This window comes from Colossoma macropomum, unplaced genomic scaffold (genome assembly GCF_904425465.1).
Source record: "Colossoma macropomum unplaced genomic scaffold, Colossoma_macropomum, whole genome shotgun sequence".
NCBI classification, from domain to species: Eukaryota; Metazoa; Chordata; class Actinopteri; order Characiformes; family Serrasalmidae; genus Colossoma; species Colossoma macropomum.
Genome location: NW_023494796.1, coordinates 15,970,376 through 15,997,806, shown reverse-complemented (window position 1 = coordinate 15,997,806; position 27,431 = coordinate 15,970,376). Strand labels below are relative to the sequence as shown.

Here is a 27,431-nt window from a genome sequence, read left to right as displayed (position 1 = left end):
GCTGGTGACCAGGCCCTGCTGATCTTTGCTGGTTTTTCTAGCAGAGACAAAAGACTGACCATGCAGCTCAAATACTGTTCTGCAAATTGGCAAACACAAGTCAACATATCATGTGTCAGCATAGTGTTGAGATGTAAACAGATATAACATTCGGAGTGGTTTGATAGAAAATGGTTCATTTGTAGGGACTCAGATTTCTTTACAGTGGTGCTGATAGGAACCAGCAGTCCTGATGTCTACAACACAAATATGTGCCATCCGTGTTTCTATAGGTAACATTGATCATGGTAACATAGTCACAAATCTGAATAAAATAGGTTGTCTTTGAGGCTGTGTTGCCTTACAACACCCTGCTTGTGCCCTTCCACCATGGAAGATTTTAGAAGTTAGGGTTTAGGATTTTTACATTAGATCTGTGATGTAGCTTTTAGAGGTGGAGGTCTGGTTCCTATCACCTCCAGCGTAAACAATTCTGACTCTCCAAGTTTCTGTAGAACGGTGCATTCCACACGAAACCACTCTGAATTGCTTTGTTTACATCTCAACCATTTCATTTTGCTGAATTTATGAAAACAAAATCGGAGCAGTTCCAGTTTCATGCTGTAGTATTTTGGCTGAAATGGCTTGACTATTTTCGAGACCTCTTTAAAGCATTTTGGCAGGTTATGGAACAATCTGGCAACCCTGCTTTTAACCTCCACGGGTGAGGGGGCGCTAGCGTCCAGCTCGGCGGTGAAAGGAGCGTGGTTCTTGTTGTTTTCTCCCCCTATCGTTCACTGAGGTAAAAAAAACTATAATAAATACGAGGTTTGGTCTGGTATTTGTGTGTGTGGCCGGTGTTTATCTCAGTCTCTCGGGGACATGGCTAACGGCCGCTCTCCGGCTACATTAGCGACGTTAGCGACTCTGCTGCTGTGAAGGTGCTCTGTGTGTGGTAGAGGAGTGAGGAGTGAGGGGTGAAGCTCTGCTGCTGCGGTGTGGACACAGACACAGACAACACGGCGGCTTTCCTCAACCGTTAAGGCCCCGGCTTCACTGAGAGAGAGAGAGAGAGAGATGGAGCGGAGCTGATGGTGTCCGAGACCGCGGCCCGAACAGCCTCAACACACTGACCGCCATGGACATACATCCACTGTAAGAGCACCAACACTGACACACACACTCACCGTCTGTCTGTCTGACTGTCTGCTGTGTGTGTGACTGAGTGTGTGTATTTAGCTCCGTGTGGAGACCACATGTACCCAGATTGGTACATAAACATGAGAACGTACAACCTTGTGGGGACATGCAGCTTTTCAGGGACAGATGCTTTGGGAGCTCCTATCTGAAAATGTGAAGAAGCCCAAAGGTCTCCTTAGTTCTTGATGTTAAAGACGCAGGGAGCCTAAATCTGTGTTTTCTTTCTAATTAGGTTAATCTGGTTCTTGCAGGCAAACAGCGAACATGTGCTAAGTGTACCTTTTAATAATGTTCCAGTGACCAACTAATGACCACATATTTCACCATGTTTTCTCCTCTCCATGTAAACTGGGTGGTCCTAATCTTGGGTAAGGCTTCCATAAGCGTTCCCCTGACCAATCACAAGGCTGATTTCTCTTGCCCCGCCCACACAAAAACAGTTTGGGGGCTGTGCTCAGATTAGTATACTGTATACTGCATACTGCATCAGTATATACTGTATACTGCATGCTGTTCCTTATCAGTAGTATACAGTACAGTATCCAGTATATGACACAAGCCGTGTGCCGAACCGCAGGACTGGGATGCGACTAGCCTGAAAACAACTGGGACTGAGTCAACTGGGCCTGCCCCACTTTCCTCAGCCCTCCAATCACTGCTTAGCAACCACTGCTGGCCGCTTTTCATCGTTTACCTTTATGTTTCGGTCAAGAAATGAGCCTGTGTGACTTTTAAATCATTTATAATTAAATAAGTTGGCAATCTGAGCTAGTCTGACTGAATATACGCAGTGTGACTCCACACAGGAGCCTGAAAAGCCGACGCTGAGCGAATCGTTCGGCTGAGTTACTGTTTTATCCACATTATGCCAAAAGTTAAAATAGACAAAGTAAGCAAACCCACCTCACGACCAGCAGAGAGAGCTGATGTGGCTTCAGTAGTGAAGCAGCTTTTGGTCATATTTCTTTTATTTTGCCCTTTTTATTATAGATATAGAAGAGAGTCTAATTCTAAAGCTAATTCTAGAGCTATTAAAATATCCAGACGGTTACATCGGTGGTTACGTCCTGCCGGAATGGCCGCGTTGCATTTTGGGCTGCAGTGTATCATAGAGACAGCTGTGGCAGTGGACTGGAAAAATTGCCGGAGCAGTACATCTTCCGGGTATCTTTGGCGTACTGGAGAAATCCATGTTGGTCACATACTGCTTACTACTTAGTCCTTTTTTTGGGCACAGTCAGGACATGAGCAGTATGTAGTAGACTATTCAAACACTGCCAGAGTCAGAGAAACCTGGCAAGCTAAAGCTGAACCAACATAACCAAAAGCTGGCAAGCTAGTCCACCTGTCTGTACCATTAAAAAGATGGTGCGTCAAGAGTTTGTTAGTAAAGAAAGCTGTTCTCTATAGAACCATGAACACTCAGAACCATTTGCATGCTTAAATAGTTATTTGCTTGGTGAAATGGTTCTTCAGACTGTTGTTCTATATAGCACCAAAAAGGGTTCTTCCGTTGTTATAAGCCTGACACTGATTTTTCAATGTAAGAACCCTTTTTGGTGCTATATAGGATACAAAGATTCTATATAGAATCATGTACGACACATTTTACATTCATCTGAAGAGCCATTTCACCTTACAAAGAACCCTTTAAGCAATCAGTTTGTTCATTGAGTGTTGATGGTTCTGCCTAGAAGTGATGTCTTTACTGAAGAACCATCTTTTTTGAGAGTCTAGCCACCTGTCGCCTGTTCATTTGTTTATCAATACATGAACATTGTTCGTTTGCCCATTCCTTCATTCGCACGTTGCTTCATCCATCCGTCTGCACGTCTGTTTGTCCATGACTTTTTTGTCCAGTTACCATCACATAAAAGCTGATAATGATTTTAGTTCTGTATGAGTGGTGGAGCAGGCTTGGAGTGTTGGACAGAGAGCTGTCAACCAAGCTGTTTCTTAGCCACGCCCACACAGTTCTCAGATAGTGGTTTTAAGCCTATATTTTTCTTTCAAGATTTGTTGGATTTTTAATGTAACACAAATTTAATATCATACAAACATTTTAATGTTTTACTCTGTGTTCCCTTTAAGGTGAGGGTTGGGTTGGGCTGAAAGATTAATCATTTTCATGTCGAAATCACAATTTAGAAGTGTGCGTTTTTTTAATCGCAAGAGCTGCAGTTCCTATTATAGAACACATCGTCAGCAGTGCTGTCTTAAATTTTAAATGAGGAATTTTGCAATAACATAACTGCCTTCAGATGAGTTAGACCAGTCAGAAGCAACCCAAGTGCTGTGGATGTGATATCACAATCACAACTAAATGGCGCACTAAATAGCCTGGCACTCCCATCGTTTATACCTCAAGCCAAAAGAGTGCATTATCTGGTGTTTTGTGGCCAGAAGTACAGGTCTGGAAGTTATTTCAGAGAATATTAGTGCATTTTAATTGCATTCATAATATTGGTCAGAAAAATCGCAATTCAGTTTTTTCCCCCAAATCGTTGAGCCCTAGGGCTGGGTGAGGTATAGCTACAGCAATACAGAAGTCAATGGACACCTCAAAAAAGAGAGCATATCTTGTGTGTTTCTAGCTGGTTTTTCCATCCTGACAGCAGTATGGAGAGGAATTCAGGCCAAATTGAATAGCAATTACTACAGTGAAAAAACATGAAATGTAAAGCACACATGACATTACTTTTGCTTGAGGACATGCAGAGTATGGGGCCAAAATTAAACACCAACCAAAGACTCTGAAGTAATGTCAGAATTGTATACAATCCACCTTGAAATGTAATAAAGGCACGGCTGTTTTGCTTTCCACCATGCAGTTCTTTAAATAATGATAAATCGATGTCACAGAACCTTTACTTTTCATTTTGGCAAGTTTTCTGCATGTTACTGTTTAAATGCAATCTGCTTTGCGTTTCACTGTTTTGGTTGCATTTCAGTAGCCACGTTTACATGCATCCTAATAATCCGTTTATAGTCCGACTAACAGATCAGTCAAAACAGGATACGTCCATAGCGAAAGTTTATAATGTTCAACACGGCGGGAGCAGAAACTGTTCTGCAGAGGAGACAAAGTTTATGCTTCGAACTTTAAAAGACGGCGGTGGGACGGATGTCCAGCTTATGTCTCAGAACACGACGTCTTCCTCTCACCCTTCTTTAATAAGGACATGTGAGGTACATTTTACTGAGTCTGACATCATTTTAAAGTAATTAAAAACACAAGCACTGCTCACTGCTGCTCGTCTCACTCTGACTGGACTCACGTGATGCTCGCTGTCATGGTAACGTCTACGTTGAGTGGTACTTTACGCATTCACGTAATTTTGGATCAGATTACTTGTAGTGTGCATGTAAATTTTCATCAGAATGTTGAGCAGAGTGAGCAGATAAACACCTCAGTCTTAATCTATAATTGTAATGTATTCAGTCGGATTGGCAAAAATCTTTGCATGTAAACACAGCCAGCACTTAAAGGAGAAAACAGGTGAAAACATTGTAGTAGAGGTTTTGCTTTTCATTTTGATTATTGTGTTTATTCCTCATGTCATCTGTGGAAAATGTCATGTGTGCATTGCTGTTTGCACTGTTATGACTGCATTTTAGTGAGGAAAATCTGTTTAAAGTCCTGTACAGTGGAAAACAGTATAGCCGTACCTTCATTACATGTCGAAGTGGACTGTGTGAAATGCTGACGTGAATTTATCATTTCCTTTTTAAAATGCAAATCTTTATGCATTATATTTTCAGTAAAAGAGATCAAGCCTCATGAAAACAATGTTATAAAGGTTTTGTTTTTCAATTTGGCACAAATTCCTCTCCATAGAGCAGATCTTTTACATTCAAGGCAGCAGGTCTCCATGCCGTAGTTTGAACACAGTGTCTTTCAGGCTGATGCTCAGTGCCCAGTCCTGGTCATAGCTGATCTGCCACCTTGGAGAGTTCAGATCCAGCACGTCTGGCTCTAACGTTCAGACGCCCCTGTTAGATTTAACAGGAGCTAAACTCTGCAGGGTAGTAGATCTCCAGGACCAGGATTGGGCACCCAGGTTTAAAATAACCCCAACTGCAAAAATATATCCGCATCACATCCTTTTCTATGTCACTGGAGTTTGCTGTGGCTTACATTTCACAGGGACTGCACAGAGTGCCACTGTGGAATTGAGGGGCGTGAGCTTGATTGGTTGTGTTCATTACAAAAGGTGAAAAAAGTGCTCTAACCACTGCAGTCAACCCTGCATTTTGGGAGTCTGGAGTTATTTGAGTTAGTAAGTGTTTCCTAACTCTGTTCCCTGGAGATCTACCTGCATTGCACCGTTCGTGCTTTCCCAAAATCCCAGCGTTCCATCTATTGTAGACCTGAATCAGCCAGACTGATTTTTACCCATAGTCTTCTCTCATCCGTATTTAAAATAGGATGGCAGATGGGAGAAATGTTCTGGGCTGTATCACACGAGCATGACGAGGCAATAAACGAGTCAGGAGGTCTTATCCTGAGTCTGAGTAACAGGACTACATTTGAGAAAATTAGGTAGGAGTAGTGGGCTGTGTACTCAATATGATACAGCAGGGTAATTAGGTTTGTAAAGTGATGGTCCCTTATGTGTTTATTTAATGTCTTCTTAGAAATCAAACAAAAACAGCATATTTTGACCCCTGGCTTCGTGTTTGTTGTATATTTTGACCCCTCGTCAAATTGTAAACAGCCAACAAGAACTTGATGCCCTAGTTAACACTGTCTCTAGCTAGTGGTAACACTGACTTTACAGTGTGAAACGCCCCCATCATGACACAAGTTTAAACTAGCTTGAGTTTTTCACTGTTTAAAATGATCAGTGTTCCTTTTTTCATTTCACGTAGGCTCATGTATTTCTCTATATATCATTCTGTATATCATCTCCTCTCCCTGAAAGTGTGAGCCTTCTCACTTTTTATCTAGTGACTCTATAAATGAGTCATATATTCATAGCCATTGCTTTTGTCACTTGTGTTTGTTTTGGTGTTGTAAAGCCATGTGTTGTCTCCACATATGTGGTACTATACAAACTGCTACAAATTGTCGCAAAATACTGCTTGAAAGTTGAGCAGTCTGTATGTTTACATGTCCAAATCTGTGTTGAATAATATGGCCCATATTTTAATTGGGCTAAACTTAGGATGACTAAGATCTTAGACTATAACAATCATTGTTTACATGATCAAGTCACACTAAGACTAGCAGTCAGAGTTAAACCAATATTAAACTATTGGTGTGTATGTAAATGTAGTTAGTGAAAAACATTTTGCTTTCATATCATGATCACAACTGGCGATCTGTCCAGGGTGTATCCTGCCTTCCGCCCAATGACAGCTGGGATAGGCTCCAGCACCCCACCGTGACCCAGAAGGATAAGCGGTTTAGATGATGGATGGATGGATTATGATCACATTAAACTGGACTTCTCTGAGGTGCCTGTTTTAGTGAGTCTAGAAGAGGGGTTTGGCCACATGTGGCTCTTTTACTGCCCTGTTGTGGCTCCACAGCAGAATCAGATTTTTAGGGAAAAATAAAATAAACCTCAACTGCAGTAAAATAAAGCTCTGCTGATCGTTCAAACACACTATTCTAACACAGTGTTAGCAATAAATGGTCTTAGATGCTCAAGTTAAAGTAGCCTATAACTTCCAATTTACCCTTTAACCCTGAAGGTTGGTGCGCAGACTGCTGGTCACCATAGCAACGCAGACAGCAGTCTTGCCTAGGTAGTAGCTAACGAAAAGACAAAGAGAGACTTATTTGCATTTGTAATCACTCCAGCTGGTTTCCTCATACATTTAATCTGCAACAAGAAACTGGCAAACACTAAAATGTTGCAAAGCTGAGGTCAGCTTCTTGTTCAAATTTTCCCGTTCCACCTTAAATGGTGCAGCGGTTACGTTCTGGCGCCTCAGGCACCATTTAAGGTGGAACGGGAAATTGAAGCTGGCGAATGACAAGCTGACTTTGGCCTCGTAAAAAAATCAGCATTGAGTGACATTTTCAGAGTGTCGGAGATGCGAGAAAAGTGGCTGTAGCTGAGCTAAAGCTTGAAGCAGAGCAAAGTAAGTCTGTGTTTTCATTTCTATTTTTGGCCTATGCTAGTAGCACATACTGAGACATATTTACAGCCAAGATGGTAAAATGCACATAAAATGTTGTGCCTCCCAAGGTGGTTTGATTTTTGTCGAAAGGACAAAATGGCTCTTCTTACCATTTGGGTTGCTGACCTCTGGTCTAAAATCTTGGACAATTATAGTCTCCACTGTAGCTCTAATGTGTGTAGCTGTAGCTCACACCTTCATTGTAATGTTTCTATGTAAAAATGAATTATGTATATTTAAGGCACACTTATCTCAGGATACTTTTTCTTTCTGAACGGGCTCAAATAATAAAACAACTATTTTTTTCTTGCTTTTATAATTTAAGTGGTTGATGTGCTACGTCACCATTGAAGTTTTAAAACGTACGTTCATTATGTAGTCCATACAGTCCATATTTGCAAACTGAGCTACAAATAGCCTATTTTGAATATGATGTTACCAGAAACAACTCATTGACACATATTTGCCTATTAAGCCTACAGAAGTTTAGCCCTGCCCCATTCATGCTGAGGTTAAAGTTATAAAGTGTGTTTCATTTCAGACTGCTTGAATGTGGTACAATACAGGGCAACCAATTAGAACACAGCTCATTGACACATCTGTCTTTAAGGAGAAGTAAGAAAAACAACCTGTTTAATTCGTTTAAAAATATAGATGTGCGTCTCATAATTCTCTTTGCATGTGTGCTGTGTTTTCCAGATGCACTAAACTTTGCCATCATAAAGCTGTGGAGCTGAAGGATGATGTGTGCGAGAAGCAGAGTGCGGTCACCATCAACCCACGGCACATGAGGAAAGCCTTCAGGATTATGAACGAGCTGCGCAGGTGTGTGTGCATTTCGGTGTTCGTCTGAGGCACTCAGTAGCGGCATGTTTGTGTTTGTTATACAGAGGAGCAAAACAATGAAAAATACAATATCAGAGAGTTTAAGACTCTTTGTTTGCAGAGCAACGTTCTGCCCCTGTTCCTTTTTGTTGGTGCAGAAAATGATACTGTGTTTTATTTGCTGTGTTAGAGGAGCTCCAACACTAACATTTATTGTGTGTGTGGGATTTTTGTATCTGCAAAAAAACAGAACTGTTTGTATTTAACCATTTTTGAGAAGACCTGTTATAATCTTTAGAGGTTTTTCTTTGTTTTTGCCAGTCAAAGTGTCTTGTGTGATGTGACCATCGTTGCGGAGGATGTGGAGATTGCAGCACATAGAGTGGTTTTGGCTGCTGGAAGCCCGTATTTCCATGCCATGTTTACAGGTAAGGACACATACAGTCTCGCACAAATGTACATATGGTTGTATGCAAAAGTTTGGGCACCGCTGGCCAAATGACAATTTGTTGTTTTTTGAAGTGGAAAGAAGTAAACATAACGTAAAGTGAACAGTATATATTACTGCACAGTTACTTTGTATTTGATTCACTTAAAGCTGCACTATGTAAGATTTTTTTTTTTGGTTACAATTTAAAGACATTGCATTACTGAGTTAGACGGAAAAAACACAAAATAATTCCAGCTCAATGTTTAGTTCTCAGATGCAGAATCAACCATATAATGCTAAAAATAATGATAATAGAAAATAATTTGCTTATCTTTGAAAGGCACATCCTTCACCGTGTTTTCACTGAGTTCTCTTTGAAATACTCTTTCAAGGTGCTCGCAAAAATCAGATTCATCCACTCAGGGAAGGTGTCCAAAGCAAAAGCAACATTACAAAATGTTCTTCCCCATGTTGCGTGCTATTACAGGTTGCAGATGGAGTTTCTTTCTGATGACTCTTCCTTGCTCATCACTTCTGTGTCAGCTAAAACGTTCCTTCCGGTTCTTTGCTGTCATATGGGGGTTTTGCTTTGCATTTCTGTCTCTAAGTTGTTCCATCTGAGAGTTTTTTTCTTTTCTTTCTTCCAGATCTTGCCATGACTTCCACAGTTCCCCTTAACTGCCATTCCTTTATGACATTTGTAACTGTGGAACATGCGAGCTGGATGCTCTTTGATATCTTTTTCTTGCTTTCACCTGCTTTGTTGGTTTCAGTTAGCTTTATTTTCAGATTTTCATCCAGCTGTTTAGAGGAATCCATGGTTGTTAAGTGCTAGCATGGTTTGAAGGTTTTAAGAATCAGAGAAGTTATCACGCTCTGGAATGGTCATCAGCTGACAGTTCCTAATGACAATTCCTGACCTGCCTAACCAGTCCTAATGAGTCAATTAACTGTGCATTAAAATGGACTAATAAATAATTAGAAAAAATGTTTTCCTGCGGAGGTTGTTTGTGTCTTTTCACTTCAAAAATATGTCATTTGGCCAGGCATCGAACTTTATGTATACAGAACACATATATCAACTAGAACTGTCACAGTTACTCACTTCAAATCAATTATTTGATTTAAAAAAATAATTAATGTAAAATTTACATTCTCCATGAATCGCCTTATCTAATCTGTAGTGACAGCTCTATTATCTACTGTGCTGAAAGGTAGGGGACAAAAAATGATGGGGGGCTGACTTTCTGCACGTGTGAATGTCATGTGCAGCTGTTCTTGCATGTATTCTGTGTACAGAGATCATCTGTTGTGGGTGTGTATCCGTTTAATATTTATGAGCATGTGGCATGTACGGGGACGATGTGTAAGCAGGATGGTAATTTGTGGGTGTGGGTGTGTATCACAGTGCTGATGACACTATGTGCCTGTGGGTGTGTGTATAGGTGAGATGAGTGAGAGCAGACAGAAGAAGGTCCGGATAAAGGAGATAGATGGCTGGACGCTGGGGATGCTGATTGACTACGTTTACACTGCCGAGATACAGGTCACTGAAGAGAATGTACAGGTAATATAAACATGTATACTCTTCTCTGTCTTCCCTTCTCTTTCTCTGCTTTTGACTTATCTCTCTCATATGCAGTCTCCCAAGTAGGGGTGGGAAATATACCGTTACTTTATCATTATCATGATAAATAATGTCACAGTATGCTTTCCTGAGCATTTCGTAGATGTCATTAATGAAACACTGAATACAAATCGTTGTGCTCATTTTCTTTTAAGTATTTGTTTTTGTGGAAGTTTTTCTGAACCAAGCTAGCATCCCTATTGGAGCGCTTGTGTTTTGTGGAGGATGCATGCCAAAAACCAAATGAATAAAACCCTGCTTAATAGAACACCACAACAAATTCTCTCTCTGTTTTCTGAGAAGTAGAATTGAGGGAAAAGCTCTTCTTTCGCTTATTTTTCCTAGTTCATCTCTATTTTTCTTCTGTTCTTTGTTCTACATCTTGTGCTTTTGGCTCAAGGCTGCAATAACAGCCCTTAATGAAATCTTCAGGAAATGTGAGCGGTTGTGTGGGTGGTGTGTGTCTGTGTGTGAGTGGGTGGGTGGGTTTTTTTGTGTGTGTGTGTGTGTGTGTGTGTGTGTGCCCGCACACACGTGTGCATTCGTCTTCAGGCCTGAGACTCTTACAGTCTTACTGTGTTTTACTGTTTGGCACACAGTTGACACTCCTAAGCTAAAGCTTATTTCAGCAAACTGAAATCGTTCAGCATGTTTGTGAGGGAATTTAATACGCTTATGGAAAACAAAAGCTTCTTACTCTGTGGCTTTTACTTCTTCATCACCTCCATAGCATCTGTTTGTAGGGGTATTCCTGTCCCTCCTCCAGTGCAAAGCCTCTCTGTTGCTGTGAGTTAATACACATACAGTGCATATGTAAAGTTTGGGGTTTATGCAGCCTGTCAACCTTTGATGTCAAAGGTTTCAAAGCCCGGGTCTCGAAAGTGTGGTCAGATCAGAGCAGTTGCTAGAGTTCACGCTCAGACATTTTGAGTGATTTGAAATGAGCGTCGTTTCTTATGTTGGTGTTTTGTGTTTAATACCAGTTCAGCCTGTATTGATGTAATTGAAGAGAGCAGCCAGTCTCTGTAATGACTAGCATGTGAGCATGAAGCCATTAAATCCTCAGTAGTGGACCCTAATTGCTTCAGTGGGATTGCCACTGACGCCTACAAACCTGCTGGACGTCCGTATCAAGTGATCTCCAACTCTTTTATTTTATTGTTTATTAACATGAAATACATTCACAGGGCCAATGCTATCCTTTTGAGGTAGTGAAATTAAAAGTTTGAAAAGTTGATATGACTGATATAAACATTCATGTTTATTCCCTGTGTGTGTGTGTGTGTGTGTGTGTGTATGTAGGTGCTCTTGCCTGCTGCTGGTCTCCTCCAGCTGCAGGAAGTGAAGCGAGCGTGCTGTGAATTTCTGTCCACTCAGCTTCACCCCACCAACTGCCTCGGCATCCGCGCCTTCGCTGACCTGCACGCCTGCTGCGACCTTCTCAACCTGGCCAACACTTACGCAGGTGTGTGTGCGCGTGTGCATGTGTCCTTGTAAGGGATCCCAGATTTCAGGTGTTCATCAAGCATCCAATATCAGGTCGCCTATTCTGTCTTTTCTGGTTTGGTTTTTAAATATTTTTTTTATTTTATTTTTGATATGAAAGTGAGCTTGATACATTCTTGAGAGCTCAAGAACCAGGAGATCAACTCTGTACTCCACCAGAGGGCAGGGAAGAGCCTGCATCCTACATTTTGGTCAGAGTTTCGTATTCGATTAGTCCAAAGAAGGAAGCATAGAAAGACTACTGCAGCTGGCTGAATTTTACCCCACGCTAGTAGAGGGAGGGTCTCTGGCACCAGATAGCAGATAGTAGAAAGCGCAACTGTAGCACATAGAAAGAGTTCATCAGTACATCAAGCTCAACACTCCACTCACATAGATTTAATGGAATAAAACTTTTAACATCATGTAGTAAATTTATCATGTTTGGTATCGGCCAACTAACTCTTCACAGACTAAAAAGTCTGAGGTGAGATATGATGTGGCTAGACTAATAAAGTTAGCTGAGGTGAAAACAGACAATTCATTACATATTTTTCAAATGATACCTTAAAATTCAAATATCAAATATACTGAAATGCCCACCCTGAGTTTTCATCAGTATGATAATTGTCTTAAGTGTTTACATTTTTCCTCATATTTTCTATAATCAAATTTAAACTTAATGTTGTTCCATCGTTATGGACAAATAAAAATATAAGCTACCTGTCATTTATTCACTTTCTTCTGTAGGCTAACCAATACATAAAATGAATGAAAATGCATATTTACTTGCTTTTTGAAAGTAGCCATAATTGAGAAATGATGAGTTCACCTATGCTTTTTCCCAGAAACGTGCCATAACATAGCTCAACTTTGTCTATTTGCCCAGGTACAGACTGTCTCAGTCTGCATACTATTGCATTATTGCACATTATTATAATCTGCATATTATTATCTTCTTTTATTTTCAAAATAGTACAGCTGACGTCAGTAATTAGAATACTTGTGTATTTGTACATTACATTGGTATTTGATTTTCAATTTAGTATTCGGAAGCTTTGTCTTTTTTCATGCTTTTAGCTGTTTAAGCTAAAAGAGCGCTGATCCCTAAGAAATCATGGGAGAACCTTAAATTCAGGGCTGCAAAACCGTAGCCCTTCTGTTGGTTGGGACCAGAAGAGACTTGCGCATTGATGAGCCTTGGGTACCCAGTCACCGGTTTGTGGTTTGTCCTTCCCCTGACCACTGTCGATAGGTACTCGCCATTGATGACCGGGAGCACCCAACAAGCCTTACTGTTTAAAGGTGTGGCCCACGTCAGAGTTGCTCAGGTCTTCACGTCGACCCATTTGTCCTGCATCCAACATGTCAACTGCAAGATCTGACTGTTTGCTTACCGTGTAAAATATCTCAGGCCTCAACATGCACCATTGACGTTCATCTGTGAGTGGTCCCAATGTTTTGGCTCATTGGTGTGTACAGCATCGCAAAACCTAGTGGAGGCACAGAGAGAGAGGTAATGATGGCCAGAACGGCACTCTGTCTACGTCAACAAATGGAATGCATTTAGAATTATAGTGTGTTGACATTCGGTCAACAGTACCAACCAGACACCAGACAACAATTTATTACTGAACAAGGCACCACAGGCAGCAATGATGGTCCCATACCAAATTTGGCATCTGAAGTTTGCTTCTTTAGTTTTGAACAGATGATGCTGGGCTAACGTTGCTAACAAACACTCACTAATCTCATCTCTGTTCATTTGTTTTGCACAGACAAGTTGATGTGGTTTAGAACACAGTATGACTTACTTTAGTCTACAAAAACAACCTCTCATAGGTGAATGGTGGGGCAGCCATTATGAGTAAATGGAGCTACTTTGACCTCAGCACAATATGTGGGATGATTCTGCACAAGATGACCTAAACACACAGATGCATCGTAAGGTATCTTGGCTGAAGCTAAGCTATTATACTCAGAAAATCGAAACAACGTCCAATTACGATTTTGATGACCAGATTTTCAGCACCAGTGACCCTCTACTGTGCATGTTTAAGTTCATGAGTTCATGAGTCAAGTGGATGCCACACCCACCAGTGACTCGCTGGACATAACTGTGACTCCTCGTCCAACAGAAAATGGGTTTATTTGTGTCACGTGCCAGCTGATGCCAGCTGAGGTAGAGTGTCTCTGCTGTGGGGAGGGGGAGCTACTGATCCCAGCGCTTAAACCAATCAGCGTTGGAAGACGGTCAAAAAACGCGTGACCGGAAAGACAAATTCCCACCTCTTATATTTAAATCCTGCTGTTCTAGAGACAGTTTTTCCATATTTCTAAGAGAAACTTGAAAGAAGCACGCAAGCAATGCAGGATCAATGTTCTTCATGCGCCCCATAACTTGCGCTTACACTTTTTCCATGTTTATCATGTTTATAAAATATCATTCCCAGTTAAAATATCAGGCTACACCTAGATTTCTGTTTATTCAAAGTGAAACACAACACTTCATTTAGTAGCAATTTTGTTATTCGAGATACAACTTCTAGCTGTCTTACAGATAGGAAGCCTTGGCTGTGCTAACAAACAAGGACTGATACTTGCATAGTGACATTTTGATATACTTCATGCCCCTTGTGGTCCAGTTTGAAAGTAGAGTAGTACTACAAAGCAGGACATTATGCGGATGATGATGTAGTTTTGGCTTACATATTTAAACGAGGTCTATCTATGGCGTTTTACTAACCTTTTTTTTAAATACTTTTTTACTTTGCTTTAGGTAGATTTTTCAAGTAAATAAATTAAGATTTGGGCATATGTTTACCAAGATGAGATTGGTGACAGTCTACGTCCATTGTTTGTTAGCATCGTTAGATTAGCATCTAACGTTGTAAACTAAAGAAAAGTCAGATACCAAACATGTCTTGGCTGATTGACTGCGTCTAGAGTAAGTGATGAATCAGGTTAGACAGATTTTCCACTGAACTATTCCTGGAAACTACTTAAACCTTACTTGACTATTTTTCTTTTTGTTGTTCTTTCAATCATACTCTGTCTCTTTCTTTCTCTCTCTACACAGAACAGCACTTCTCAGAGGTGGTGCAGTGTGAGGAGTTCCTGAACCTGGGCATGGAGCAGGTGTGCAGCCTCATCGCGAGTGACAAACTCACTATACCATCTGAGGAGAAGGTACAGCACACGCACCCGCGTGCAGCGAGTCACTGAGAAGATGTGTGATCAGGCGTGAGGCTTGATAATGTCTGAGCTGCTCCTGAATTTGTTTACTACAGCACATGCATAGGGCCACACCTGACTGTGCCATGCTGACTCGCAGATTTGTCGCTATAGCAACCTGCAGCATGTGATAGTAACATCTAGTGATTCAGTGTGGTTGGCAAGCGAAGGCTTGTTGGTCGTCTTGGCAACAGGAGCCGGTGGAGATGAGAAGAAGCCTCCAGGCTGTGTTGGTTGCCATGGAAACTGTAGTAATGCAGTGTTTTAAAGTTAAAATGACTAGTGTCTAAGTCTGCAGTGTTTCACTTAAAAGCCATATCTGGGTCCCGATGCCACCTTTACAGACCTCTGACGTGCATGCATGTGTTTGTGTGAAGGTGTTTGAGGCCGTCATCGCCTGGGTCAAACACGATAAAGACGTGCGGCAGGAACATATGGCTCACCTGATGGAACACGTGCGCCTGCCTCTCCTCTCTCGAGAGTATCTTGTTCAGGTGCGTATATATGTGTTTATATGTGTGTGCTTTAGGGGTGGGAATCTTGTGGCACCTCACGATTAGATTCGGTTTCTATTCGGGGTGCGATTATAAAATGATTTTCCATGCATCTGGATGCATGTTGATGTTTCTCCATTTTTCATTTTGATTTAAGAATGTCTCCTGTATTTGTCATTAATGCAGTTCACTGCAGCTTAGACCTACTTTCTATCCTATTTTCACTTTATATGGTTTCATTATATTTCATCAACATCATAAACACTTATTATGTTCTGTGATTTTTGTTTTCCATCTCGTCTAGTTTTTAAGATATTGGTACCGTTTTTAAGATACTGACAACTCCAGAATATTTGATTCTGATTAGGAAAGGTGTGCTTCTGCACTGCTCTTTGCCCGGGTGTACAGATTTCTTTGTGTTGGAACATTTTTTTTTTGTCCTATAGAAAAGAATGGCAGAACTATTGTGGGCAAACGTTTGAGCACCTCACTTATATCACGATGATACCAGTACAATAGCAACATCCGAACAACCACCTGGAATACATGTACATTTTACATTTACTTTTACATATACAGCATTTAACAGATGCTCTTATCCAGAGCGATACCATAGCAGCCACTTATGATACCACAGCAACCACATAGCAACATGCTAACATCATTTAGAGCACCACTGCAACCACCTACCACAACCCTAGGAGCCACCTGGAACAGTGACCTAGCCACCACCTGGAAATCCATAGCATCTGCCTAGCAACACCCTGTTGCCACCTTGAGTAGAATAGGAACCACTTTGCAACACCCAAGCAACCACACGTGACATCATAGCAACCACCTCACAACACTCTAGCAACCACCCAAGATACTATAGTAACCACCTAGAAACACCCTAATAACCACTTAGCCTCACCTTAGCAACTGCCTGGAAATGCTTGTTCAGGAAAAATACTTATTGTTAAATACTGTGATGCTGAGTAACTATAGTAACTATTTCTCCTCTTGTTCTTTAAATGACACACACAAAAGTGACTTCCGTGCTGATAGCACTCCTGGTGGAGAAACTCTAGACAGCTAGATGGGCTCTACTTGAGTTCCGAAGATGTGTCCGCTTGCTTTACATTTGAAACACAAGGTTGTTTTCCATCAGAATCACACAGTTGTTAAGGAAATCAGCTATGCACGTGGGAAACCGGTATATTTTCGTAATTCTACAGCTTATCAGAACCATCTGAGCACTTAAGCTGTACTGAAAATGGTGGGAATTTTCCTCGGACAGTATGTCACACTCTGGGAAACCCAGCATATTTTTTTACTTTGTATGCTGCAGCTTGTCATTCAGTAAATATTCAAACTTGAAACCTAACACTGTGTCCTAAAAGCAAGCGAGTGTTCAAATGTAGCATCGCATCACAAAGCCTTTAGGATTGAAACAGCAAATGTGCATTTGTAAACAAACAGACCTGTCAGAAAATAGTTTGAGGCTTCAACTAAAATATCCAAGCTATGTTGCTGTGTTGGGCAACGCGCTTTTGTCTACTTAGGTAACTAGCTAAGTATCCTTATCTATCAGTAACCAAAGACGTACAGTATTCATATACCTCCGTAATAATAAATTACTCACTACATTTCTGTGGCCTAATGAATACTGGAGTATTCAGATTATTCGGGCCAGTCCTAGTCTGCTTATGTGATTTGTGAGGATTTAAAACGCTCTTTTGTAACAGTGCTATTACAATGTAACTGTGTGTTATTGTGCAGAGGGTAGAGGAAGAATCGCTGGTAAAGAACAGCAGTGCCTGTAAAGACTACCTGATTGAAGCCATGAAATACCACCTGCTGCCGGCAGACCAGCGCTCTATGATGAAGACCGTCCGCACCAGGGTGCGCACACCCGCCAGTTACCCAAAGGTGAGTGCATTTTCCATTTCAAACCCCCAAATAATTTTGGACAAAGCTGTTTATAAGCCTTAGCAATAGAATACTGAAAAATACTTAATATTTTAAAACCGTAACATTCAATTTTCTGTGTTTGGAAGAGATTTTACGTGGCAAATTACTCAATTAAACTCACAGTTAAGAAAGTCTTGAAACTGGACCTTGAAGTGTCTGTCCTTTTAAGAGAGATGGATTTTGGGAAATGTGAGTTTGATGTTTATTCTCATACTATTTTTCATGAAATAACTCTTTTTTAACTTCTTTTATTTTACTTTTTCAAATATCTTCTATTCATGTTTAGTAAATAAAAGATTTACACATCACTTGCTCTGTTAAAAGCGTCGTTGTTACTATGTTTTAAAGCCGGTGGTGTATTTGTCAGTCAGTTTAATAAATTGGTATATCAGATCAATTCTTAAGTTCTCAGTAGTTGTAGTCTTGGAAAGGTACACATTGTTTTTTCTGTATTTTTTGCCAGTACATTTGTGAGGGATTTGTCAGGGTTTCCAGTCAAAAGCAAGTAAATAAATAAATAAATAATTGAGGGAAAAGATGCTGACTCACTACAGTACATGGCAGCCTGTTGCACTGTTGGTGACTCCAAACCTGCTTCTTTGCTCCATGCCATGACACAGCTTATTCGGTTTGGCTCCATGGCTCGATTATGTATAACAGTATTATACAGTATAATTTTACTTAGTACTTAATAATTACGATATTTTGACAAAAACATGCGCCAGTCGTGCCACATTTAAAAACTGACATGGAAAAACTCTGATACTATAATGTACTGCACCAAATCCAATTAAACAGGACTGGTTATTTCCTCTTTATAATGAAACATGCAGTTGGTTGTTGTTCTTTAAGTATTGACAGTATTCACTGTTTGCTTAGAAAAGCATATTGTTTATCACGATAACAACAAAATATCATCATATTGCCCACCACAGCTGGTACTGTGACTGCAAACCATGTACAGAGCAGTGCAGGGGAGGACTGAGGATATGATTTATTCCACTCTATGATGAATTTCCCTCCCGTATTGGAAAGTGACAGTGATGTTTATTGGCTTAATTAAGCAATGTTAATCGACAAGACATATAAGTTGTGCCACAGCTTGTGGCCTGAAGCTCTTTGAGTTGTTGTCATAACGTGGGTCTGTTTTGCAGGTAATGGTGGTCGTAGGGGGGCAGGCTCCGAAAGCTATCCGCAGTGTGGAGTGCTATGACTTTGAAGAGGAGAGATGGTTCCAAGTGGCTGAATTACCTTCCAGACGATGCCGAGCAGGTGCGCACACTGTTCACATTGTTTCGGTTGATAAGGGGATATTGTGATAACCTTTGCTGATTTATTTTCTGGTATCTGTCTATTCTGTAATGGATGTTTAGTGGGCTTCAGCAGAAAGCAGTGGTGGTACTTTGCCCACAAGCAAGGCAAGGAGGAGAAAAAAAAAACAGCACAACGAAAATAGCGGAAAACAGAGCCATTGGAGCAGAACTTGTTTTAAAATGGAAATTGTTCACGTACTTGAATTCATCTTCGTTACGTTATGAAGTGTAAAATCACTGATTAATTAAAGAATTCGTCCATAGATCGTATTTAATTTAAAAGTATTTGTGTATATGTAGTTTATCATACTACCCAAGAACATCTCCTCCATTTTTCTGAAGAAATGAAAAAGCAACAAACACATCGCAGGGGGCTCCATTTTCTCTCACCAGTTCCCTCACAAGTTTCGCGCCGCTCTGGTGACGTCACTATGCAGTCTTGTTAGTGCTGTTCCATTTGTCTGACCAATAGAGACCAAAGAGGAGTCTTCATAGGACAGTCCTACCAAGGACCCGCACTACCTTGGCTGCAGCCTAGGCTTTGGAATGCAGCTGTTCTCTAGCATTTAGCATGTTAGCCAGTGCTGAGCCACACCTGTGGGTAGTTCAACTTCAGTTCTGATTTAGCTGCACAGCCGGTGGGAAAGGAACCATAATTGGTCTTATGAGTCCACACCAGCGCGGAACTGCACAGTATGGTCCTATGAACCTTTTGGTTCTACAGTGGAAAAGAGGCCAGAGTCAGCTGGAAATAACACTAGTTTAGAGGATAAAGTCTCAGAGAGCCCAAAATCGAGCGACTGGTGTTAAAGTGAGAGCACTGAAACGACTGTTTTAAAGCTGAACTAACTCTGTCATTCAGTTTTCTAACTCTGCCTCTTCGTCAGTCCCAATGCATTTCTTGATTCCTTATGTGTGTGTATATGTGTGTAGGTGTGGTGTACATGGGTGGCATAGTGTATGCTGTTGGAGGCTTTAACGGCTCTTTGCGGGTGAGGACAGTGGATGCATACGACCCTGTGAAGGATGAGTGGTGCTGTGTGAGCAGCATGCAGGACCGGAGGTCGACACTGGGGGCTGCTGTTCTTAATGGGCTCCTCTATGCTGTGGGTGGTTTCGATGGCAGCACAGGTAACATATGTTTTGCACATTGAGACACTGTTTAATGGCAATCCTGACAGTGGTTTTAATAAATAAACATCTTTTACTCATTTTCATCATTTATTACATTTCTTTGTGGTCTGTGAAAGAAAACAGAACACTTTAAGTGAGTCTTTATGTGTTTTATCCTGTCATGTATTCCTCTGTGAAGAACAGGTTATTTCCATGTAGCTGATTTTGTTTATCAAGGAAAATTGTTCTCATTGGCTGTCTCAGAGGGGGCGGGACAGGGGGTGTTTTTGTGCAGTGGTGGTGAGCTGAACTGTAGCCGATGAAAAGCACAGTATAAAGAGATAAATGACCACAGACAGTCACATGGCCATGCGCATGTGCCAGCCACACAATGTACCAGTACACAGCATGTCATGCTTAATGCTGTGCTGTAACTTTTCTCATGCGGTAGGTCCGCTAAGATTTCCGCTAATTTGCACTAGCCTGATAATGCTCATATGCCTGTGACGTTAGCATCAAGCTAACAGTTGTGAATTTTTACGTATTATAGCAGCTGTTTAGATTAAACTCAGGCATTTTATGTTTGTATAAGAATTTTGTTAAGATATTTTTTATGTTGGATGTCGCAGTTTGAATGTTGACTCCTTCAGTCAAGATTTAAACTGAATGATGATGCTTGGACAACTAGCTTGTCTTTAGCTCATGGATGGGACGTAACTTAAGCATGTAGATGTGTTGCGTGTGCAAAGAAGACATTACCTGTCATAAAAATGTGGTTAAAACATTTCCCTCTGGCCAGGGAAAAAACGTTCCATTAGCTGCTGATAGCATTTCACTAGCTGTCTTGTTTTGCTTGTGGTATTGATTCAGACTCCAGACATTAAAAGAGCACAGACTAGTAGAATTTATGGGCAGATTTTAGACAGGGGAAACTTATCCAGCACCAGAAGTTTAACAAGTTGTCCCCAGACGTGTATTCTCATGACAAGGTCACGCTTTGGCCCTGCGAGACCAGTTTGAGGCTTTAAGGTGTCAAAATTGTCATTAATTGGAGGACGAAAATTGTGTTTAAATAATTGTTTAATTTTGAATTCTGTTTAATTTACTGTTATGCAGGCTTGGCTACTGTTGAGGCGTACAACGCTAAGACCAACGAATGGTTTCATATAGCACCCATGAACACCCGACGCAGCAGTGTGGGAGTGGGTGTGGTCGGAGGTGAGTGTGGCCAATCAGAGTCCTTAACACCCACCCAGTGCATTTAGAATACACAAGGAAAAATACGAAGAGATGTGATATGTGGAACTTTGTGGATACATGTCGTCTTAAATACTGTTGCAGTCAGAATAGATATGAATAAGTATAAGTAACTAAAAGTAAGTTGATGTAAAACAAATTTTGGACATTTTTAATTATGTTTAAAAAATGCTGAAAATGAGAATGCGGCAATATGCAAACATAAGGATAAGACAAACGCAAACCGTTTTTTTAAATTATTGTTCATTTTTTGGTGAACTATATTTATTTATTTATTTATTTATTTATGACTTGCTCAAATTGAAAAATACAAAGATTTAGTCATTTCGTAAAACTGAGTAGATTGATTTGAAACAATTACAAAAAAAAATAGGAATAATTTAAAGGGACCTATATCAGGGGTGCACAACTCTGGTTCTGGAGGGCCAGTGTCCAGCACAGTCTGGTGATTTACCTGCTCCAGCACACCTGATTACACTTATATGTTAATTGTCAGGTTAAGTGGATGTGTTTGAGCAGGGAAACCTCCAAACTGTGCTGGACACCAGCCCTCCAGGACTGGAGTTGTGCACCTCTGGCCTATATCCTTCTTTTTCATGTATCTTAAGTTTTGGCATTTAAAACATTTATGCGGTTTTATGTACGAAAATCATTTTTTCAAACCTCTCTGTATCCCTTAGATTAAAACAACCTGTTTTTGTTACTGTTCCTTTGAGACTGATACATGTAAATGAGCTCTGTTTTGATTGGCTGCCTTGCAAAGTTCCTCATTTTAAAAAGAACTCAGAACTGAAACACTCCTTAACTTCTGAGTGAGTGGGTGGGGATGAACTGCTGCAGGCTCAACAGGTACATATGTAAATGAGTTCTTGTGACATCACAGAAACAGTTTCCATATATTGACTGAATGAACTCAGAAGTGAACAGAATGCTTGGTTTTCCATGATATGAGCCCTTTAATTGTCAAGTTGTTGAATGTTTACTGTGTTGTATATTTGTTGCATTTCATAATAATGTGATCTTATTCTGCTGTTATAGGTTTTAGGCTTTAATACACAGACAAGCGTCCACCCTCACTGATGCGCTGTGTTGTGTGTGCACTTGTAGGTATACTGTATGCTGTTGGTGGATATGATGGAGCGACGCGTCAGTGTCTGAGTACTGTGGAGGCGTATAACCCGAACACTAACGAGTGGACCTACATAGCAGAGATGGGCACTCGGCGCAGTGGAGCAGGTAACCCACTAGAACTTTATATAGGCACAGTACAGGGGTTTGAGATACAGTATATTACATTGTGATACTGTTTTTCAAATCCAATTTTAGGAAAACTGTTATAGTATAAAAAAAAACACACCACCATAAAGCATAAAATCTGAGTAAAAGAAAAAGTCTAATAGCTGAAGATAGATTACAACACTGCTATCTAGTGGTTTGAGGTTTAAACACAGCACAAAATGAACCACTGTCTGCTACAAATCTTTACATGTAAACTGTTGATTAAAAAATGTTTTTGAGAATCAGTAGTGTCACAAAATATAATATTGTGATACTCAAGGGTATCAATATTTTTGTACACCCCTATTACCCACACAACACAAACACATGGACATAAACAAGCATTTCTCTTAAGCGGCTGCCTGTTTTATTTCTGTTCTCTGTATGTTTGTGATGGACAGGTGTGGGTGTGCTGAAAGGCCTGCTGTATGCAGTGGGAGGACACGATGGCCCATTGGTCAGGAAGAGCTGTGAGGTGTACGACCCCGCCTCCAATTCCTGGAAACAGGTGGCCGATATGAACATGTGCCGTCGGAACGCAGGTGAACTAGAGGATGTTTAAATAACCTTTTAACAGCAATGTTGATGTTTTCTTTGTCAGCTAATGCTTAAAGAACGGTTCTTCATCACATGCCAGTAAAATTATGCTCAAGATAATTAAATGCAGGCTAGAACCGTACGTTGAATTTCGAGCAAAAGGTGGCCGAAAAGCAGCATCAGCCTGGTAAAAATTAAAGGGGAACTTCAGTGATTTTTCCAAATTTCTGTATAATTAAATAAACAGTAAACAGAGTCACTCAGTGTGGTTTGGAGTGTGAAATGCTTTGTTCTAGAAAAAACTTGCCGAGACAGAATTGTTCACAGTGGTGGTGATAGGAACCAGACGTCCACCTCTGAAAATGCCCTCACAGAAAGTTTTTACATGAAATGGTTATGAATACACTGAGACATTGTTTTAAGGTAGTTAAGGAAGTTTTGGTCTTTAAAAAAAAAACGTGAATCCATTCATGGTGGAGAGATACATGGTGTTCTGAGGCAAAATTGTGCACAACAAAAACTAATTTTATCAGATAGACCATTATTTTACCAACATCAATATCACATTTATAAACTCAGAAGACACGTGTAGGTTCACTGGTGGTTTTGGATAGTAAATAAAAGGCTATATTTGCATTATAGACATGGCGGCCCCTGATTCTAATCACCACCACAGTAAAGACCTAGTAGTCAGTAAAGTTGCTCTACAAATGATCCATTTTGTATCAAACCTATCTGAACGACTTTGCTGACATCTTAACCATTGAACTATGCAGAAATTTTGAAAAATTGCTGGAATATTATATAATAATACCATAAATTGTTCTTGTTAAGTTATTTTGGTTGTAAAAAATAAATTTCTTATTAAAAAAAATGAAAGAAACATCTCAGAATAATAAGCCACTCTTAACCTACAAAAATACATGTATTTATGCATCAAATATGGTTTTTATGGTTTCTAAAACAATACTGTAAGATCTTAAGATATTGATAAATGACAAAAATGTAACGTAAAAGACAATTTTTATTTATGCAAAACAGCACTGTACTAGACCTGTTTCAATTATGGGACGATTTATTGCCATGTAAATGATTGTGATCAAGGTTTGAGTTGTCTTTTCTTGTTAATTGTACGCACCTGTTAAAGTACAAGCCTAAAGTGGCCAAATTGGCTTCTTAGCTACAGTCACATGCAAAAGTTTGTTTGCCCCTGGTCAAGTGACATGTTTTGTTAATTTTCTAAGTAACAGTTAACACATTCTCTACAGAGAACACACTTCTGCACATGTTAATGCACAATTACTGTTAATTTGATGAATTTTACATATTGGGGGAAAAAATAGAACATAAAATGAGGCATGTGCAAAAGTTACAGCACATTTATATTGTTATATTTTGTTATGTTATATTGTTAATGTTAACTCAGCAAATTACTTGTAATTGTGTATTAAAATGTGCATTGTCCTACACATTTTAATACACAATTACAATTAGTTTCGTTGTAGAGGATGTGTTAACTTATTTTCACTTAGAAAACCGACAAACCCTCATTTTACTGGGGTTGTTGAAAGTTTTGCATACTGTATGTTTATGCAGTAGCTTGGACTGTTTGTACTGTCAAAATGATGTACTACACTACTGGGCGCACATACGTACACTCAAATGCCAGTGTGTTAGAATGAATGCATTTACTGCTTGCCTTTATTTTTTATAGTTAATATTTTTTCTTGCTGCAGCATAATATAAATTTCAATATTGTGAAAGCTAAAGACTGGTGGAAATGATTGCAGTCAGCTTAAATAGATATGATCATCTTAAACAACTTCCATCATTTCAAATAATTGTGATTAGACAAATATGTAATTGGGACAGGCCTACACTGTACACAAGCCATTAACTTTATCATCAAACTTAAATCATAGTAAAAGATGATCTGCTTATGAATAAGTTGTTTCAGAATTTCTTCGCATTATATATAAAGTCACAGCATGCTTTTATCTCACTAGAGAACTTCCTTGGCCTAACTGTAACAGTATCAGCAATACAAATACGGTCCTAAAATGTGAAGCTTCCATTGTTATGTTATGTTCATTCGTGTCCATCTTGGTTTTTTAGCAGTGCTTAAATCAGTGAAGGCGCATTTGTATGTCTGTGTGTCTCTAGGTGTGTGTGCGGTCAGTAATCTGCTGTACGTGATCGGAGGTGATGACGGCTCCTGTAACCTGGCGTCAGTGGAGTATTATAACCCCAGCACGGATAAGTGGACCATACTACCCTCCTGCATGAGTACTGGGCGCAGCTATGCAGGTTAGAGGGAGTCTCATTATGGTGGAAGGGTTGTCACTAATAGTAGGCTAAAAAAAACACTTTACCTATTATTCCAAATGTAGCTTCAGCTGGAGTCTGGTGTCTGACATTTACTTCTTTAGTTTTGCACTGGAGCTTCAAAGCCAATGGTACTAACAAACTGTGGAAGCTTATACCACCCAGTTAGAAGGGCGTAAACTGCATACCTACAACAAGATTCAAATTAAAAATGCCAGTTGACTTTTTTTTTTATGTGGTATCTGACCAGGCCAAGACTGAACATCACAATACTTCACAACGTTTTCACCCTGTATTATATGTATAACATGTATAAATTGGAATGAACGGTCAAGACTAGGCAAGCTTAGTTTTACCAGACCACCACAATCTGCATAGCTTTTGTCACACAATCTGTAATACAGAATACAAGATAAGATGTATTTTGATTATATTAATCACTATTTCTAGAATCGTCTCTTTGTAAAGTTACATTTATTCACCAGGGTAACCTTAGCTAGCTTAACTTCAACATCACATCACTGCATATTATAATAACATTAATAATAATATTAAGTAAAATGTTCAGTAACTGTTCAAGTAAATCAAGTTACCTTATTTGAACAGTATAATTATATGGTAGGGCTGGTCAATATGACAATATTTATGTTAATCACAATGTACCTCTGTTTGGTTGTGGGTTCTGGAGTTTGCTGAGAGTGACTGATCCATGTTAGAAAATCTCCTCTCACACATCTCATCCACACTTTATACAGAAACACAAGATCAGAGTGTAAATGAGCTTGTAATACTCAGTACATTTAATATTGAGATTTGAGCCTCATTGTTTGGTTTTTTTGTTTACTTTTATATAGACACTGAACTTTTCTTTAATCATTTTTTTCCCTTCAACAAGCACTGTTGTCTTTTAGGGACAACAGTGGAAATATTTTGGGATTACCTGAAAAAGATCAAAATAAATGTTGCAGTTATGTTAGCACGTCTTTTCTAATCCTGTACAGAAAACATATTGTATCGTAATGCAAGAACAACAATACATATTGCATTGTGAAATTTGTTGTTACACCACTAGTGTCAGATAGTATTGGATGTTGGTATCAGTGAACTTTTATGAGTACAAGTAATTGAGCACAGTATCGGATAAATACCTGATACCAGCATTGTTATCAGTGCATCCCTAGTTAAAGCATTATGTTGTCACGTTATACTGACTCCATCTCTGTGTTTGTGTGTCTAGGTGTGACGGTCATTGATAAACCTCTTTGAGTGGTTGGAGTTGAACCCTGTTGAAGTGGAAGCTGATAAGCTGATGTGATGCTGAAGAGTGGCTCACACTGAAGCTCTTGACGAGGCTGAAGCTTCGCCCTGAAGCTGCTTCACCACAGAGATGGCCTGAGGAACACTACTCTCTCTCTCTCTCTCTCTTTCTCTCTCTCTCCCTCTCTCTCTCTCTTTCACACACACACACATACAGTCTTATACACTCTCTCTCTTACATATGCACTCTCATTTACACATTCTCTCTCTCTCTCTCTCTTTCTCTCTCTCTCTCTCTCTCTCTCTCTCTCTCTCTCTCTCTCTCTCTCTCTCTCTCTCTCTCTCTCTCCCCTTTGAGAGTAGTTAACAGTATGACGAAGATTATTGCACTTTTGCAGTGAAGTACTAACCAAGCTGGAGGGATGGTTTTGAACCCTAACACAACCGTTTTAGCTTGTGAGATCAGACATGAGCGGAAATGCATCGTAAAACACTAAAGTGACGTTGTCGAGTCTGATCGTGGGGATGGTGGTCGATCTGTAGACCTGAAGGAACCTCTCGGTGAACTGTTTTTGCTCATTGCAGATGAATGCATCTCGATGAAACGGACCAGCACTTTCTCGCCTGTCTGAAGCTCTGGACCTCGCAAAGTCACTGGATTGAAGAGAAGCTTTTTACGATCGAAGGATGGACTAATTCCGATTTTACTGCTAGAAACAAGTGCTGTTTGCCTACAAACGACTGCGGCCTCAAGCGAACGAAGTCAACTTTTGAGGATAACTTGCACATTTCTCGAGTTTGTGTGCCAAACTATGTTTGAAGAGTCTTAACGCTGAATATTTGCATTCATTGATTTCTTATGGAAAATGTCTTTTAATTGTGATCCAATTGCGTGTGAATTGCGGTTATCGATATATTAGTGATGCGCTGATCTATTGCTGCGTGTGTCTGGGCATGCGCGACGCTGCGGACTGCTGCCGGCTGCTTGGACA

The 27,431-nt window shown here is 40.1% G+C and overlaps 1 protein-coding gene across 1 annotated transcript; it reads left to right on the top strand.

The window, feature by feature from the left end:
- Nucleotides 1–713: 713 nt before the first annotated feature.
- Nucleotides 714–26,699, top strand: klhl2 (kelch-like family member 2). The gene is made up of 15 exons (XM_036582950.1): nucleotides 714–1,134; nucleotides 8,011–8,136; nucleotides 8,458–8,564; nucleotides 10,012–10,133; nucleotides 11,496–11,658; nucleotides 14,758–14,867; nucleotides 15,290–15,406; nucleotides 17,168–17,317; nucleotides 18,514–18,631; nucleotides 19,606–19,803; nucleotides 20,902–21,003; nucleotides 22,150–22,278; nucleotides 22,722–22,862; nucleotides 25,021–25,164; nucleotides 26,420–26,699. The coding sequence occupies exons 1-15, from the start codon at nucleotides 1,118–1,120 to the stop codon at nucleotides 26,446–26,448; spliced, it is 1,773 nt and encodes a 590-aa protein (XP_036438843.1). The 5' UTR covers nucleotides 714–1,117; the 3' UTR covers nucleotides 26,449–26,699.
- Nucleotides 26,700–27,431: the final 732 nt, after the last annotated feature.